General features: G+C 33.2%; 2 protein-coding genes across 5 annotated transcripts in view; one reads left to right on the top strand and one right to left on the bottom strand.

Moving 5' to 3' along the window:
• The first annotated feature begins 1,164 nt into the window (after window positions 1–1,164).
• On the top strand, window positions 1,165–2,592 carry LOC106770744. Its single transcript, XM_014656537.2, has one exon. It carries the CDS (start codon window positions 1,217–1,219, stop codon window positions 2,297–2,299), a length of 1,083 nt encoding a protein of 360 aa, XP_014512023.2. The 5' UTR covers window positions 1,165–1,216; the 3' UTR covers window positions 2,300–2,592.
• Window positions 2,593–3,720: 1,128 nt separating this feature from the next.
• Window positions 3,721–17,560, bottom strand: part of LOC106771807 (callose synthase 9) — a 35,811-nt gene continuing 21,971 nt past the window's right edge. For 3 of the 4 annotated variants that reach the window (XM_022785845.1, XM_022785844.1, XM_014657794.2), the window contains 19 exons: window positions 16,136–16,204; window positions 15,863–16,040; window positions 15,649–15,763; window positions 15,268–15,387; window positions 14,559–14,674; window positions 14,383–14,466; window positions 14,195–14,307; window positions 13,031–13,083; window positions 12,793–12,969; window positions 12,251–12,298; window positions 11,800–11,958; window positions 11,352–11,465; window positions 11,189–11,277; window positions 8,988–9,146; window positions 8,817–8,919; window positions 8,007–8,126; window positions 5,255–5,305; window positions 4,987–5,169; window positions 3,953–4,189 (listed from right to left, as the gene is read on the bottom strand). In XM_022785845.1, the coding sequence (XP_022641566.1) occupies window positions 3,953–4,189; window positions 4,987–5,169; window positions 5,255–5,305; window positions 8,007–8,126; window positions 8,817–8,919; window positions 8,988–9,146; window positions 11,189–11,277; window positions 11,352–11,465; window positions 11,800–11,958; window positions 12,251–12,298; window positions 12,793–12,969; window positions 13,031–13,083; window positions 14,195–14,307; window positions 14,383–14,466; window positions 14,559–14,674; window positions 15,268–15,387; window positions 15,649–15,763; window positions 15,863–16,040; window positions 16,136–16,204 (2,288 nt within the window). Of the gene's footprint in view, window positions 4,190–4,986; window positions 5,170–5,254; window positions 5,306–8,006; window positions 8,127–8,816; window positions 8,920–8,987; window positions 9,147–11,188; window positions 11,278–11,351; window positions 11,466–11,799; window positions 11,959–12,250; window positions 12,299–12,792; window positions 12,970–13,030; window positions 13,084–14,194; window positions 14,308–14,382; window positions 14,467–14,558; window positions 14,675–15,267; window positions 15,388–15,648; window positions 15,764–15,862; window positions 16,041–16,135; window positions 16,205–17,560 lie in introns of all 4 variants that reach the window. The other variant, XM_014657793.2, reaches the window with a different exon arrangement.

Raw genomic sequence — 17,560 nt, 5'->3', positions numbered from 1 at the left:
AATATGTGAAGTTATCTTTTGTACTATAAATGAACCCTCACACACACTCCATCCTCCATTATCTAATATTGTGGATTTTCCCTCTAATCATTCTACTTTGTCTTAATTTTATGTTTTCATTTTTTGAGATATATTTTAAAATTTTAATTGCTTACTATTATTTAAATTAGTTAACTGTGCGATTATTTTATCAGTGTCTTGATGTCTTGTTGTTTATTCTTCGTATGATGTATGGTTGTTTAATATTTGGATGATTCAATTGTATTATTAGTTTATTATTTAAACTTTTTTAATTTATAGAACATTTCATATTAACTTTATTTATACGATTTTATATCAATCACTTAATTCTTTTGTTATACAATTTTATATTGGTGAATTTAAATAAGAAGGTCTATCGATATATTTAAACAAAAAATACCTAAGAAGTTTTTTTTTTAACAATTTTTATGTTAATTACTTACTAATTATCATCGATGCAGGTTTTGCTTCAGCCCATGGCATCCAAAAAATAAGATTTTATTTTGGTTAAATAATTAACTTATAATGTAGAATTTTTTTTTTGTAGATGTTAGATATGATAAAAAATGAACTCTGGCCCAAAAAATTAAAAGAATGGCCATGATTGATTTTTTTTATTAGAGTTATCAATTATGAATAATTTATTATAATTAACTCAGGTTTTTGTAGAATTAATTAAACAATAAAAATTAAAGTTGTTCCTTTTTTTAGGTGGTGGGTGTTTAGACCAGTAATTATTAATTATAGTAAAATAAGTTTACTTATAATATAAAATTATAATTTTTTTTTGCAAGTATTTAATGTCAGCAGTACAAAAAGTCTATTATTTTGAGGATTTGTCGTAAATTGCTGGTCAAGTCTTCAACAGAAATTCATCCTTTTTTAGTATCAATTAATTGAAACACATTTTTTAATAAATGCTGAAATCTCAATCTAAATTAATAAGGCAAGAACTTTGACAATTGACTCGTGTATTTTAAAATAAAAAAATATATATTTCAAATCCCAAATAAATTGGTTCCTTGATGAAATTAATATAGCATTTATTAGTAAGAAAAATAAAAGAAATTGTATCTTTAATAATTTTTTTTGAATTTTTTTTTATAATCGCTTAGTTAATTTCAAATATATTAACTAATAAAATGTGTAAAAAATTGTTAAAAAAAAATCTTAAAATATCATAGTGGAAAAATAAATGAATAAAAAAGAAAAAATAGACAGAAAGTCGTTATATAGTGGGCAAGGAAACATCACCTGTACAAGCGCATGCACACTCATTTTCAGAATCTCTTTGAATTTCTTCACGACAATGGCCATGAATTCGAGCAAGTCCAACGACTTTAGCACCATCCTCTTCCCTCTCTCGGCTTCAAACGCAGTCCAAAAAAGCGAAGCTTTAACGGTGAAAGGAATGAGCCAACTTGGGCTGAGCCAAAGAGTAAAGAGTCTCAGAAAAATGTCATTGGCCACGAAAAGAAGAGCAGTGATGTTTCATGGCAAGGGCAAAGAGGTTCTGAGGGCTCAGTTTTCGGATCTGTCACCAACTTCAGTAGGTGTTGATGGTGGCGACACGGAGAGCATCTTAAGAGCGAGTCAGATAGTGAGAGAAAAACTGGAAAAAGCAGTTTGCAACACTCGCACTAATAAGAAAGCCAAGGAAATGCTGCAAGCAAAACTTCTATTAGCATTCGCTTCTGAAAGTGATGTTGCTGTTGGTGAAACTTCCTCAACACCCCAAAGGGGAAGTTTTTTGAACCATTTTGCTTATCCCTTTCCCAACCGTTTTTGGCAGGCAGACACGGAGGTTGATAAAAGCATCAGCCTTTGTGCAACTCCATTGAGGGTTTGTTTTCCCGACGAAAGCGTTTATGGTAGCAGGGACAATGAGAGCGAATACGACGGTCGGATGCACAGCAATCCGTACAAGAAGAACGGGCCGTACACGTGTCCGAAGTGCGGGTGCGTGTTTGAGACGTCGCAGCGGTTTGCGGCGCACGTGAGTTCTATGCACTATAGGTACGAGACGAAGAGTGAGAGGAAGAAGAGAATGATGGCGAAAATCCGAAGGAGGAGTCTGCGTCTTGAATGGGAAAACGGTGACGATGGTCAGAGAAGAAATAGCAGTGTGTTTGGTTTTGCAGGAAACAATAGCAACGTTGCTCCTGCTCAAGTGAAGATTGAAACTGAGAGTGTTGTGAGGCTTCAGCTTGCTCCTCCTCCTGGCTGGCCAAAAATAACTGAAGCTGTCAGAATAAAATCGGAGCCATTATACAATTGAATCAAATGCTTTGTTTTATTGTTATTAACAGGATCATCAGAACCACTTTGCACTACTTCTTATCACTCTTCGCCATTTCTTTGCGTTTTCTGTTTCAATAAATACCGGATTCTCACATTCTTGTTTGATGATGGTTCATCAACTCAGATCCATTTCTAATTCTTCTCCAAACTTTGTCTAAATCAATGAAAACTTGTCTTTTTCTGATACTTATCTTAATGAAAAACATTTTAAATTATGTAATTTATTATATAAATTTGTAATCAGAATTATATCTTGGAATATAAATTGTTTTTAAATTGTATAGTCTGAAATAATGCAATACATATCATTATTCTGGATCCCGTAATTCTTAATACATTTTCTATTTTGTATTTCAGAATATAAATTTGTATTATAAGTTGTATTTCGAAATGTTTATCTAATTTGTACAATTTAAAATTTAAAATATATTGTGTAATATAAGTTTATATGTATACATTAGAAAATATAAAAATATTAATGTCAATGTATAACATTTTGGATTGTTAATCATTGTGTAAAATTGTTTAAGTTTGGTAGCACAGGTTGAGGGTGCAGGAAAAAATGCCCCAAAATTAATTTTGAAGTCCAAAACCTAATTAAAACAACCTTAAGTTGCTTCCTGCACCCCTCATGATATTTGAAACACTTGTTTTACCGCCATGGAGTTTTATTTCAAACGGTTTTCTCTTAGAAGTTAGTTGTATTGTGCTGTTGGTTGAAAGTTAGAGAGAAGTACTTCAGAAATAGCAGTCTTGAAATCACTCAGGCCATGCTGATGTTTTTTCTTTCTAAGTTTTAGGGTAAAGAATTATTCATAGGAAGTCGGAGTCTGAAAAATTTCAAAACATTACTTAAAAAGTAAAAATAGAAAAAATATATACAACAAAGAAGAAAAATTTCCTTTATATATATAATAATATAAATAATCTATAATGACCACAAAAATTAAATCTGAGAATAAATTTATTTTTCCTTATTTTAATCTCAATTTTTTAGTAAACAATAAATTGACAAGATAAGTAAAAAGTTACGAGAACTTTTATCAGTAATTGTTACAATAACAATAAAAAAAATCACACCTATTTTGGTCTAGTGCATGATTAAAAAGATTTTTATTAAAAATTATTATTGGATATGCTTCGATTTATTATGTAGCTAGCATATATATTCGTTACAAATATTTCAGATAATTTAAATGCAAGTTCATTCCGGTGTAGGACAATAAGCTTTGTGCTGATTGGGAGAAACCAGAAATAGAATTTTGGAATATGGAAATATGTTGAATATCTTGTGACTTGCTAATCCTCAAAAATAGGGGAAAACAAAACAAGCACGAACAGAAAACATTTTCATGACAATATTTTACTAAAACATGCAGGGCAATAAGTAAACTGGAATACAAGAAAATTCAAAACTGATATTGCATACATTAAACCAAATGCTACATCAAACGATTTAAATATAGCATACACTATATAATGGATGATACAACTATTCACAATGCTGGCCGCCTACAGAAAATCTATACTTCACACAAGATTTACTAACACTCAACCTATCCACGAAATTTAAAAGGCATCATTTATATAGAATCTGGATCAGGAACAAGGCATGAGGCAAATACAACTATCATATCCCAGTATTTGGATTGTTCCCAGCTAGAATTAGAGAAATTTCTAACCCTCGGCTAAAAGCCTGGTTAAACATGAGGCGAGTTTGGAATGTTGATACAAAAGGGAACCACGAAAAGAATGCAATGGGTACAAAGATGAGCATTCCCATACCGGCGTCATATAGTCGAGCAATTGATCGAACAGATTTCCATAGTCCTAGCTTCTTCATCAGAGGCTTCCACGCAGCAGCAATCTGAAAAGAAACACCAAAATTAAAAGGTAAGAGTGGAATTTATCCTCCTGCTTGGGTGTCAGCTTGACCACACGAAACTCATGTGGCAGTTTCATTTATTTTTTGTTTCCACTTTTAGCTGACATGTTTCACTGATTATTCAAAGAGGAAAATTTGACCACATGACATGTTTTCTCGTTTAACTCACTGCTTGTAGTTAAACGCAAAACAATTTTGATCATAAGAATCAAACTCCAAAGAAAGCTGTTCGAAAGCTACTTTAATTGGCCTATCAGGTTTATTCTAAGTGTCTTAGAGAGGCATATCAACTAAGAGGCGACCTAGAAAGGTTTGAGTGCAGCAGCTTCCAAGTTAATTTCCTATAGAGCTGAGATACTACCATGACTGCAAATATTACTAATGTAGATCTTATCAAACCAGTTCTGTGAAATTAAGCTTTAAGCATAAATTCAAATATTGCATCAGAACTTATCTATGTGTGGTCACCCCAAGCTTGCCTTCATTGCAGTCTATAAGAGTTGGTTGCCGGTGTTTCAAAAAGGACTAACAATGAAGGGGTTTGACCAGAGAAGCTGAGAAGCATCCTAAGGTGCAGCCGTGGTGATGTTAACCCTCAAAGGGTTTACAGATCCTATTATCGACTCGACATATACGATAGTCCTTATAAAGTCAAGAAAGTTCCTATCTTATAATCCCTTTTCTTATATTGAATTAACCGCCAAGCCCAAATATTAAGACAACCAAATTGTGTAAAATAACAAATAATAGCATATAGTTTAGAGGAAAAGAAAACTCACAGACAGAATTCCCCATCCAGTAGGAATGAAAGCCAACATAGAAGCAAATACGTCAGGTAAAGACAGGTCAGTCAATAGAACTGCTACAACCAAACCAGCCAGTGCTAACAAAAGGGAGACTCCTTGTATAAAGCGCAAAAGAAGCTGGAAATTGACTGATATCTTCTGGCTGAATGTGAACACCTAAGTGCAAGAATAAAAATAGGCATGAAGATGCAAAATTACCATGTACAGTTAGATGAAAGTCGACACAGTGCATATTTTTCACCTTGAAAAGAATTATGAGTACTGCCAGAACTACCCACGAAAGTCCATAAACCTGTACAAAAATGTGAACATAAGCAGTCAGTTCACAAACCGGTGCACATTCTGTACATGCAGATACATATACAAAACTGTTTCAACTTTTGACTTTGGCCCGGTTATCTACTGGACGGACCCTTCTATTCAAATAGGACACCTTCTAAGCTTTGAATAAAAAATATAGAAAAAAATGTAAAATATAGATTCATTAATCAAGTATTATTTTATAACAAGATATTCTAGAAACAATTTTATTTTATTATTGGTCATGAATCTCTCTATTCACGATATGATTCAATTATTGGTTCAGAAAGCTAGCCTTCCAATTCATGATTTTTTTCACGATCCAGGCATCGGGTACATGTGACATGATTAGGATTTTTATGCAGTCCTTCTAGACGGAGATGGCAACCTTGTAGATCTTGCTTATTGAGGGTTCCACCACAAGGCAGAGAAAAGTGAAGGCATTATTTTGGGGATAGACAGCCTCGCCAAGGGAGGACTTGGCACGGCAATGAGGCTCTAGAGCATCAAAAGTGAGGGCACCATTCAACTTCAACTCCACAAACCATTTGCGTAGAAGGTGTGCACTGCTGCCAGAGATTCTGGCAACTGGGGAGAGTCAGTAAAAGAATGTAATGTGGCAAATGTAAGACATAACTACGGATAACCGAATGGCTACAATTTTGGTCCACGTAGCCTTCATCCTTAAAAAATGGAATAAAGGGTTTGACAATTTTAGACAGATAAAGTCAGCTGAAATCTGTCTAGAAATGATGGGAAATATCAACATTGCAGTACTAATTGTATAGCAAAAGCAATGTATAGACAATAAAATCTACTGCATCCCAATAGGACAAGGATCTCCAACTGCTGTTCATCAACTCAACAAACATTTTCCCTCAGCTGAAGATTACTAAACTCTAAAAGCTTGCTTGTCTTCGAAAGTTGACTCTGAACTTAACCTTACACAAAATTGACTTATAAAATAATGTTTGTACTTCATTTATATATTATGATTTGATCATATCTCTAATTAATATAAGATCTATAAAACCTTAATTCCAAATAAACCATTCTGAGAAAAGAACAGATAACTTGTGTACTACCATACACGGCTTAGTGATGTTGCGGATGTAAAAGAGACTAACACTGTTACAAAGGCAAAAAATCAATTTGAAGATTTAGTTGGAATTTGAGTATTGTATGACAAAGGAAGAGATTTAGCTGAAGTGATTCATTTGCTGCAAGGATATCCAGACAAGCAAATTACATAAAAAGTCCACTACCACAAACACCACCACAAATGGTAATGATTAAGCTTGAGGTGTAGATAAAGTCAAGGAAAAATGTAAAAGAAAGAAAAATTTGTTAACTAATCAGCCAATTGATACGGGCAGAAATGTTTGCATAGAATAGATTTAATCACATGAGAGAAAAATATATCCACTTCAGATGGACAAAGTAAAGTTCAGACAGATAAGATACAAAGTGTGATAGCCAAAATATGAGGTGGGAAATTGAAATTAGATTTAAGGTATCAAATTTCCTCCAAAATGAATATCCTGCATTCTGCAAAGTGGAATATACAAAGCAGAGATTATAAGAATTGAAGACTTGGAGAGTGAAGCAAGAGAGAATCAAGAGTGAAGCAAGAACAGACACCTTAAAGCTGAAAAAATTTAGAAAACAAATATGCTGTTGAAATAGGTGATATTATTTTGTTGTACAGATTTATAAAAGTGGTTTTTGGATGTACCTAGCCTTAGGTCAAGGATGGCAAATGATAGATGTATTTTGGGATGTCTACATAGCCAAGATGTCAAAGTGCACAGTGATGCCTATCTTGAGCTTTTGATTAAAAACAGAAAGGTTAAGGAACATAAGCTGTAGCTTCCCTCTTTGAGATATACTTGCACTCACATTTACAAACATATAAATTTGAACAGATCAACCCCGCTATATTCACTCACCACTGGAGAGACAAATAACATCCCACCCCATAACTTATTCCGTTACAATTGTTTATTACGAATTTATCTTTATTAAAAGGCTAAAATCCTCATTTCGTCCAAATCTTCATCTTAATTATTCAATTTGGTTCCTTTATGTTTTTTTGTTCATCGACAGCATGTCAATCTAACAAAATTGACTTAATGAATCATTTTAACAAAAATTAGGACTATGCCAGTTTGTTAATATCAATCTAACATAAATGACCTGATTGTTGAAATAAGTGATAGTATTTTGTTTTAAGGCTTTTAAAAACTGTTCTCGGGTGCACCTACCTTTAGGATAAGAAACATATACATCAGCTGAGATGAAACTCAAGTGATGCTATATATTATGGACAAAAATCAGCCATAGTAGAGAATTTGTTCACTTAATGTCATTGTTGAAATGATAGAGGATTCTCTAATTCGACAAACCCTATGAATCACATTTTATATTAAACAGAAGAGAGACAAATTCAAAAATAGACAAGTGTTGTAGAGCAGTTACAAATATTAAGCATCTGATCAATGTGTAATTAGGTATTAGCTCAGTTATAACTAGTTCGGTAATTTGAGTTTAGTTAGTGTAAGTAAAAACCTGTGTACACTAATTACTAATTACTCACATAACTTTGATAGAATATGGAAACAAGAAAACAAAATTTAAAAACCTGTATTTCTGCAAAAGGAAGGAAACACAATGAAACAAAAAACATGTAATACCGTCAGTGAAGTGCTAGTTCCTTTCACGTTAAGCTTGTACACAATGCCATACTGAAAGATGAAAAATCTGAGACTCAAAATAGTTTCAGCTATCCTTGAACCGAAGCTCCTGATATGAGCCTGTAGATGAAATAATTAATAAATATTGAGACAGATATTTGATATGAGCCAGATGAAAGAATACCAAACTTAGAAAGATATGGTGCATCTTGCTGTAATAATCTCAATAATAAATGTTGATCACAATCTTGCATTAAATCCAAAATACATTGCAGCAGTTCTTGCTCATTCAATTATCCATATCTTTATCTTGGAAAGGGAGTGAATGTGTAATTCAAGAACTAACTTGATCTTATTGCTGCAAATTAATCAAATTATATAATAATTTATCTTGTAGATTTTGCCAGTTTCATTCATTAATAAATGTCCACCACAATCCCATAATACAACATAATAGTTCTTGTTCATGTGCATTAAAATAGAGAAGTTACACTAATGTTGAGGAAAACGGAATGCCCACTCCAGGGATCAGCTTTATCTTACAGCTGAACATTAATTATATCATTTAACAGTTTTTGTGGTAGTAATTACTCATTTCTTCCAACAATTAAAGTCCAACACAATCTTGCATCAAATCCACGATGCATCATATCAATCCTTGCTCATGCACATGAAAATAGAGAAGCGAAAGCCCCTTCGGTTACCCATTCCAAGACTGTAGTCTTGAGGAAGAGGGAATGCCAACTGCTGCAAATCTACCTATATAAATAAATTAGAACACACAACTTAGAAAATGTTTATCCTAATTACCAGTTCTTCTTCCCACCAAGCTTCCCAGCTTTCTTCTCCCTTAACACCAATTCCACCTCTGTATAGTAGCCAATTTGTCCAATCTCGAAAGTCTTCCACCACCCTAAAAGGAACACCGTGAGGGAAATTAATTATGAGACATGCCTGACAGAATACAAAGATAGTACTTACTTCTGCCATTCAAATCCAGATGGGTTGAATAAATATGGTGCAAACAACCAGGATAGAGCCATAAACCAACTGCTTATGCTCAGAAGAATATACGAGAGTGCACCACCTTCATTATAGCCATATGCAAGATAAACTATCAACAAAAGTGCCACCTCCAACCTGAAGACAAAACATATGAATACATTTGTCATATATCAGGGAAAGGAAGACAAGGATGCAATCTAAATGAGAATAATTTCATAAATACCAGATGGAAAAATTATTGGACTATCCTAATGTCTATAATAATGAGTAAATGAATGCATGCAAAAAGTCTGTTAGCAGCAGTGAAATAAGTTTAGTTCACATAAAGAATTAGAGATAGAAACTAAAATTTGATTATTTCTTCATCAAACCCTAATACATCACTAATCATACTTATACAAGAGATAGAACAGTGAATCAACAGTACATCGGAAAAGAAACAAAAACAGAAGGCTCCTAAAGAGCCTACAACTAAGATACATTACATTTCAACAAGTTCACGATCTTTAAACTTTTCATTAGATTCTAAATTTAGAGAATCCCTATTTTCCCCCAATCTCTCCATTCCCTATTCCCGAGTTTTCTATGAAATTTTATCACTGTATAAAAGCTATTTACTGATACCAAGTCATGAATACCACTCAAAACGTTTACACGCCCGAGAATTCAGCAAGAAATGGAGTTATTTCTCAATTCAATATTTTAAACCTTTTGGTTTATTTTACAAATGTCCATTCATTTCTTATTAATCAGGAACATTTAGCCTTCGTCGCCTTTTCCTTCTTTTCTAGTTTTCTCTTTTGTATTCTAAACGATAATAATATTTAGGGGTGAATAAACTTTTTTTTGCTGGAATTAGGTCCCATTGCAGACTAAAAATGACACGACTTTTGAAACACCGTGTAAGGAGCTCTAGATCAATGCAATAACAAACTCCTCAGATAGTGTCGTGGTTTCACCTAAGATCATCTTTAAAATCTAAATATCTTTAAAAGGACCCCCCTGGATATTCTAAATTTCATCATACAGATAGCCAATCCATTGCTATTATTCGCTCCAAATTCATTTACTGCATCTATGATTGATAGAGAATCTGCAGCCCTTTGAAACTTCCTTTGTTATTGCTTGAGGATAAACACATGGCAAAGGGGATCAATCTAACAGGTTCTGCAAGGATGTTTGTCAAGTAACTGTGGTTCCACTGAATGCCTAATCTGTTTTCCATTAAGGGCTACACTCAATTTTCGTTATTAATGACTTTTATTATATATATATATATATATATATATATATATATTATATTATTATATATACATACAGGGTCTATCAGGTAGGACATAGTGGTAATCAAACTAAAGTGACACAAGTCATTATGCAATTCCTACTAGTGGTGCTTCATTTGAAGATTCTCTCAAAATGTTCTAACCAAGGTTTCAGGAATGTCCTGCCCTGGAACAGGACAACCTCCTATCTACAAATTTTTCTCCACCAAATTATTAAAAAGAGCAAAAAGCAACATACATAGAAGTCCCTCTCAAAAAGTAACAAAGAAGTAAACACAATTCCCATACTAATTTCCAACTTTTAATCCTACTGGAAATGCATCACAATGTGCAATGTGAAGCTCTAATGTAGTAAGGACACCAATGCTTCAAGACAAAGGAAAATAGAATATAATTTACGAAATGGCTATATATTTTTTTAAAATAATAATGAAATAATAATAAGAAAGAGAAGCCAAATGCTGACTTATTTTTTAAAATTTTTCACCCTTTGAAATTTGTTACCAGAGTTGGGAATCTAGTGATGAGTGTTAGAATATATTCAGCTGTTACAGATTTGTAGGAAATTAACTGTTACATAATCTAGGAAATTAGGATGATTGATTCCTAATTACTAGGTGTTTTTATTATAATTGATTTTATAAAATAGTATAAGTACATACTGTGTGGTCTGCATTGGACACACAATACATTCAGAACATATACAATTCTATAATGAGTTAAGCAGATAATTTAGTAAGAGAATAAATAGAGATGTGAAAATAATTTGGAGAAAAACTTAATGTATTACCCTGACTTTGAGAGTAGAGTCTTATTATAGAGAAACAGAAGCCTCACCCTTTAACAAAATGACTACGAGAGTAGAGTCTTACTAGAGAGAAACAGAAGCCTCACCCTTTAACAAAATGACTACGAGAGTAGAGTCTGTAGTTCTCTGAAAACTTGATATGGCGGACAACAAATCCACGGCCAGTAGCTTGATACTGTTGACAAATAAACGGATTAAGAGTTGAGAGGATAAGTACAGAAAGAGATGTCATAGAGTAGGCAGACAAACCCTTGCACCACCATGAAGAATGGTCCGGCCAAAATAATGTGTTCTTGTACCCAAGGAAAATGTGAAAAAGACAGTGCATAGCTGAAACTGCATTGTGACAAAACTGACAATGGCCTGCAAGCCAATAAAAATGAGTGTACTTCAAATTATTTGTTTGCAGGGCATTAAATATACAAGTTCAAGTCCAATTCAACAGACAAGAAGAAACACTAATTTATTAACTGAATTTATAGTCAAACGCTTAAAATTGCAAGATGTTAGTCAAACACCAATGCTAACTGCTTTTCAAGAATAATACAATTAGTTACACATTTTGTCATTACCTAAACTTGCAGATGCGACCAAGAGACGTGTGTGTACATGCCAACTTCTCAAATATTGATACTATTCCTAATATCAACTATGTTGTATGATAGCCATTAAATTAAGGAAAGGGAGACACACTTACCCTCAAGAAACCTTGCTCAAGAATGGAGCCCAAAACCATGGGCACAGCAGTGAACATACCAATTTGAAAGAGAAATTGTGTATTCAAAGCAGCACTCAGTGCAGTGTTCTTTGTTATCGCAGCCCTTTCTGCAATGGTTTCGCCAACACCAGATAGTGCCTGGAAATAGAGTGCATTTGTGGCTATAAGTATACGCAGAACACAAATTGTGAAAATTACATGCTGAGTCATCGTTACAAATAATCTGATTGAGACAAGACAAAATTCCACAAAATAACAGAAACAATCCACTGATAATGGTAAAAAAACCGAAATGAAACCATGTCCAACTCAAGACATTGCAGACGTAAATCTGATGTGAACTATAAAATTTTGAACAAAAAGGAAAAGATAATCACAACACAAGAAACCTTAGATAAGTACCATGAACGTTTTACACAATCCAACTTACCAGATAGGCTTTCCCATATAGAAAGGCATACACAGTCAGCACTGTTAGCTGCAGCATCAGAAAGACAAAAAGTCATCCAGTGAAGAAAACTGTATTATGTGGAATATTTCCATGATATGTGTCAGTGTTAATGCAATTTATGACTGGGTTCTCTCACTCTCATTCCAAGCATTGCTCGATGAAAAGTTTTGATTCAAAACCCATGTTATAAATGAAACTATTTAAGTATCATCCATTTGTAAGGTCATTTTAAGTTCAACAGGTCTTCGTAGACCCTTTAATTTGAATATAATCAATCCATTTAATTCATGTTTGTGAGAAAAGAGACATTATAGCTTTTCTTTTTATTTTACAAAAGAACCTCAAGCATATTCCTGTCATCTTCTCCTTGATAGGCTACTCCATCTCAAATTATAATTTCTCCTGCCCTTGTATTTTATTCCAACAAGTTGGTACTCCATTATTTGTTGTAATGTTTAGGATGGATTCACATACTTACTAATTCAAACAACAAAAAATAAATGACACATAAATGGGCATACCATGGTACAAAAGTAGTATCCAACTGTTGTAAAATAAAACGACATCATCCGGAAAAAATCAAAAAGCTGCCCAAGTCTGTATACATCACGGCTAAGAACTTGTTCACCATTACCACCTGAAACTTTTCCTTCAAATAGTGCAATCTGATTGAGCCCAACATCTCTTCCCTTACCAACCTGCAAATTTTCTATTAGAAAAGGATTTGTTGTATAGGCATCATTAAATGACAAGGCTCACCTGAATATATTCATGATGTGTAATATTTCCCTGACGTAAGGTTGAATTGAATCCTGTCAATTCAAAAGAGCATAAAAAAAGTGTAGCAAAGGGAAAACAAAGAAAAATGAAAATGCCATTTCAAAAAGTACACAATAAGACCTAAAGCTAAAATACATACAAGTAAATAAGCAAATCCTGATAAAACTTCAAAGAAAACTGTATTACAGATAACAAATGAGTAAATATGTAAATATATTGCTGAGTTTATGGGAGCTATTCATGTCATAGAGTATGATAAAAGTACCAGATTTAGACGACTCAAGTTGAAATGTGATTCAATTTTTGGTTTGTTAAATTTTCTCTCATCAAGAGGTTTTACCATGGTGTATCGTTAGAGGAAATGTGTAAAGTTTTGCGGTGATATTGGTTTTAAGGTGTCACATTTTTTACGAAAGAAATCATAGTGTTGATAAGTTGACAAGTTCAATCCTATCTTCTAGGGAAGTGTTTCAATGGAATACTATTATGCCAACTTTTATAAGTTTGGACTTTTATCATAATAGGTTTCTTTTCTTATGTATCTAGTTAGATTGTGAATTTTTGTTCATGGGTTTTTTTGTTTGATAATATTTTCATGTGATGGCATGTGATAAATGTAAAGTGTCAACAAAGCTGAAATATCAAGGAGCATAGTGATGCCTAGCATAAGTTTTGTAAGAGAAAAAAAAAATTGTTGAGAAACAAATATTTTCTGAATAGTTAGTGAATTTGGTCTACAGGTGTTAACAACCTCAAGGCTTAAGTACCACATCAACTAGCTGATCCTACTCAATGCAAGACTCTTAACAACTGTTGAACTCAGCTAATTACCCTAGTCAATTAATTAGTTATCCCAGTCTTTCATAAGTCTTGTTTTTTTTTTTTTAAACTTTACATGTTTCTATATTACCAAGTTATAAAAATTTACAAATTCTAAATATAAAGTAGAAAATATTTTAATGCAATTTCAATTAGTTAAAGTCCAGATACAATGAACCATGTAATCAGTAGTATATTAGTACAATGACTCTCCTCACAAGGAACCTTGGGAGTACGCTAGTTTTTTTAAATTAATGCATTGAGAAAATTTGACATTTTGACCATTCCCGAAAATGCCAATGTTCAATGATGCAGTAGTCATACCAGAATAGATGTCTTCACTAATGTTGATAACACGGGAAGCCTTACTGATACCACCTCGGGTTATGTGAAAAATTCTATCAAAAACATCAGGATGCCCATAATGCATGCGAACCCTGAATATAATTGCCGTACTTAGTTTGAATCTTGACAAGAAGAATAGTTATATATATAATTTCAAATGTGCTTACTTCAATGGACTTGCTAAAACCCGCTGCCCCATAGTCACAAAACTAGTTTCTTGACTGGACATAAATGATGCCAAAGATGAGACACTGCATCATTAATAGAGATGTTACATAGAGCTGCAAATGAAACAAAACCAAGTGTAAAAAGGACACAGTCAAAGGATTTAAGAAAAACATACCTTCCAGTAAAGACATGTTCTCTAACACCAAGAATAGTAGGAGGACGAAGCCCATGATCAGAATGAAATTCCTCAAGAAGGTTCCTCATCTTTAAAGCCTCCTCAAAATAGTTATCCTATAATAAATTATAAAAGGGGTCAAAATAAAGCAACAACAAAGAACTTGTCAATTATCACAACATAGATCCTTATGAATAATGACAATCTATAAGTGAGTGGGTATACCTAACTCAACAACCTCTCACATAACTAACTTGTAAAATAAGAATTGGACCTCCCTTATATATTATAATCTAACCTAATTTCTAGCATTGTGAATCTCCAGCACACCACTCATGTCGAGGAATGAACATCATGAGCATGAGGTTAGATATTTATGAGAATCCAAAGAACTTGACTAGAATAGTCTATGATACAATCCAAGTTTAACCTTACAAAATCGACTTGTAAGATGATAATTACACCTCATTTATATATTATACTAGATATAATTTTTAGTTGATGTAGGAACTTCAACAACTATTAAAAATATTATGACTACTTTCATGTCAATTGTTTGGACAGCATTTAATATAGACCAATGAAGATAACAATTAAGTCATCATACAGACAGAATGACTTATAAAATAGGCGGGGACAAGCAGTGAGAATACAGCACAGATCTATATGAATCATGACAATCAAATACAGATATTAAAACTGATATGACCTGATTCATGTCAATTGTTTGGACTGCATTGCCACGGGTAAATATAACAGCATGATTTTGATTCTCAGGCTTCCCTTCACCCAATTTGGGATTTCCAGGTAACTTCACAGAGTATATCTCCTGTGACAAAAAACATGAATAAATGGAGAGAAAAATATGAATCCAATTCAACAAAGGGAGGTCCCAAAAGTGAAAGTAAAAGCAACTTAAGTAAATAAGGCAATGTAATTCCATAATAGAAGGTAGCAAAAGTAAAAGTAACATAAGTAGTTATTCTATTCGTGCTTTTAGTCAAGTTAGTTATCCTCTAAATTTGTTAACAATAGATGTAAAAAGTATAAAAGCTTATTATTGTATATAACATGTATAGAAGAACAGCACCTTGTCTTTCCCATTAATATCAGCTTTCACCAGCTTTGAGTAGTATTCTGTGTTCACTTTTCCCTCTTTTAAAGTTTCAACAACATCAATGAAAGCGACCCGTAGAGCTTCATTTCTAAAATCATTAATTGACAAAAAAAGATGTCAACCTTGATTAAGAATCATTTAGAAAACAAAACAAACAAAATTTGATCCATGTAACTGTTGAACCCACCTCTGCATAAGTAAAGCAATATCAGCAGCCTCAGGCTTTTGCTCTTCTTTCTGCTTACCATATATTTGACATGTCACAACATAAGTGAACTTAAGATCTGCCTGGGCACGTGCCTCAGGGGATAATTCAAAGCCACGTGTATCAGTTACTTCATCGCAACCTACTGCGGCCTCCAAATCTAAATTAGAAAAGAATAAATATAAGAAAATTGGTTACAAACATGGTATCATGAGGAAAACGTGGTTTGAAGCACGACGGCTTGTATGTCCTTACCTCCTGTTGTAGTCCTCTCCAAATAGGTTTGAAGCATGAGAGCTTTCCTATAATACATCATACCCCGAACTACACATTCCAAAAAATAAACAGAAAATGTACAGTTTTTTAGAACATTCTATAAAAAGAAAGCACAAAGAAACTCACCCATTTCTAGATTCAGACAAATAACTCATTATTTCCTTTACTGTGTACTTCGTCAATTTAACCCATAAATGGTGATTTTTTTAATTAAGCATCACTACAAATTTTGGCATCCGAGGAAGGTGATGCCCCAACATTCAACAATCAAAACAATCTCATGGAAAGCTATGTATAAAGGGGAAAAAACATTTAGAAAACATATGGGGAACACAACCAAGCCCATGCTCATAAACATACAACAACTGTAACACAAAGAATACAACCAAACAAAACCAAATTCAGGGAGTTGATACTTATTTCAGAAAAAATCTAAACTAATAACAGGAGGCATGACACTAAACCACTTAAAAGCCATTTTACAAACATATATAAAACGCTGATGGGTACTGACACTCTATGAAGGCTGATTTCTCAGCTTTAACTAATCATGCTTGATATAACCATAATCGTAGAATGACACATTTACAATCCCACTATATAATTATGCAAATTCAAGCATTGCTCATTTTCCAAGCATATTAAGGCAAGATATGGAATGCAATGGAAACACATTTATATTGTTAGAATAATTACATCTATGAATCATCATTAAGCCTAAACAGGGTGTAGTCTACTAGATCATTTATTAGTCGTACCTAGTTTTGCATCTAGGTGTCTAGTGTAGTCCCTTAATACTCCATATACTCTTGTATTTTCATTATAAATAGAAGATAGTGAGAGGAATCTCTAAAGCCCTCTAAAAATATATCTTTTTGTTCTAATCTCAAGTTATACAAATTTTCTTCATTGTTCAGTAATTCTAAACATGCGCGTGTGTTTGAGTTGAGAGGTCATTNAGCTATTTTGAAGGTTGTTAATGGAGTATTTGATGAATCAAAAAGTTTTGGGCAAGAAAGAAAGGATCTTGGTGATGAAAAGGTAAGATTTTCAGGGCAACATATTGAGTTTGAAGAAGAAGTTTTAATTACTGATTAAGATATCATGGAGAGATGGGGGAATCTTTTGTTACATAATAATATTGCTTACCGCATTAGAATGTTTTAGCGAGGTGAAAAGCAATTAAATAGATGGCCATATTATGATGGTTTGAAATACACAAGAAAAAAGACTAACCTATTTAAAAAGATATTTAGAACTGTCAAACAGCCATACCATGAGATGAGCTTATCTGCCCGGTGTATATGGGAATCAGTCCATTGATAATTAGGAGCAAACCTACCAAACTGGTTACTAAATCCCTTAAAAGGTACAAATCGTCAAAATCCATGCTATATATGGTCA

Source organism: Vigna radiata, chromosome 8, assembly GCF_000741045.1.
Source record: "Vigna radiata var. radiata cultivar VC1973A chromosome 8, Vradiata_ver6, whole genome shotgun sequence".
NCBI lineage: Eukaryota > Viridiplantae > Streptophyta > Magnoliopsida > Fabales > Fabaceae > Vigna > Vigna radiata.
This window is presented reverse-complemented; position numbering and strand designations above follow the sequence as displayed.

Excerpts from the sequence above, each read along its gene's own strand:
- LOC106770744 (XM_014656537.2), top strand. The coding sequence starts at position 1,217 with ATGAATAAAAAAGAAAAAATAGACAGAAAGTCGTTATATAGTGGGCAA.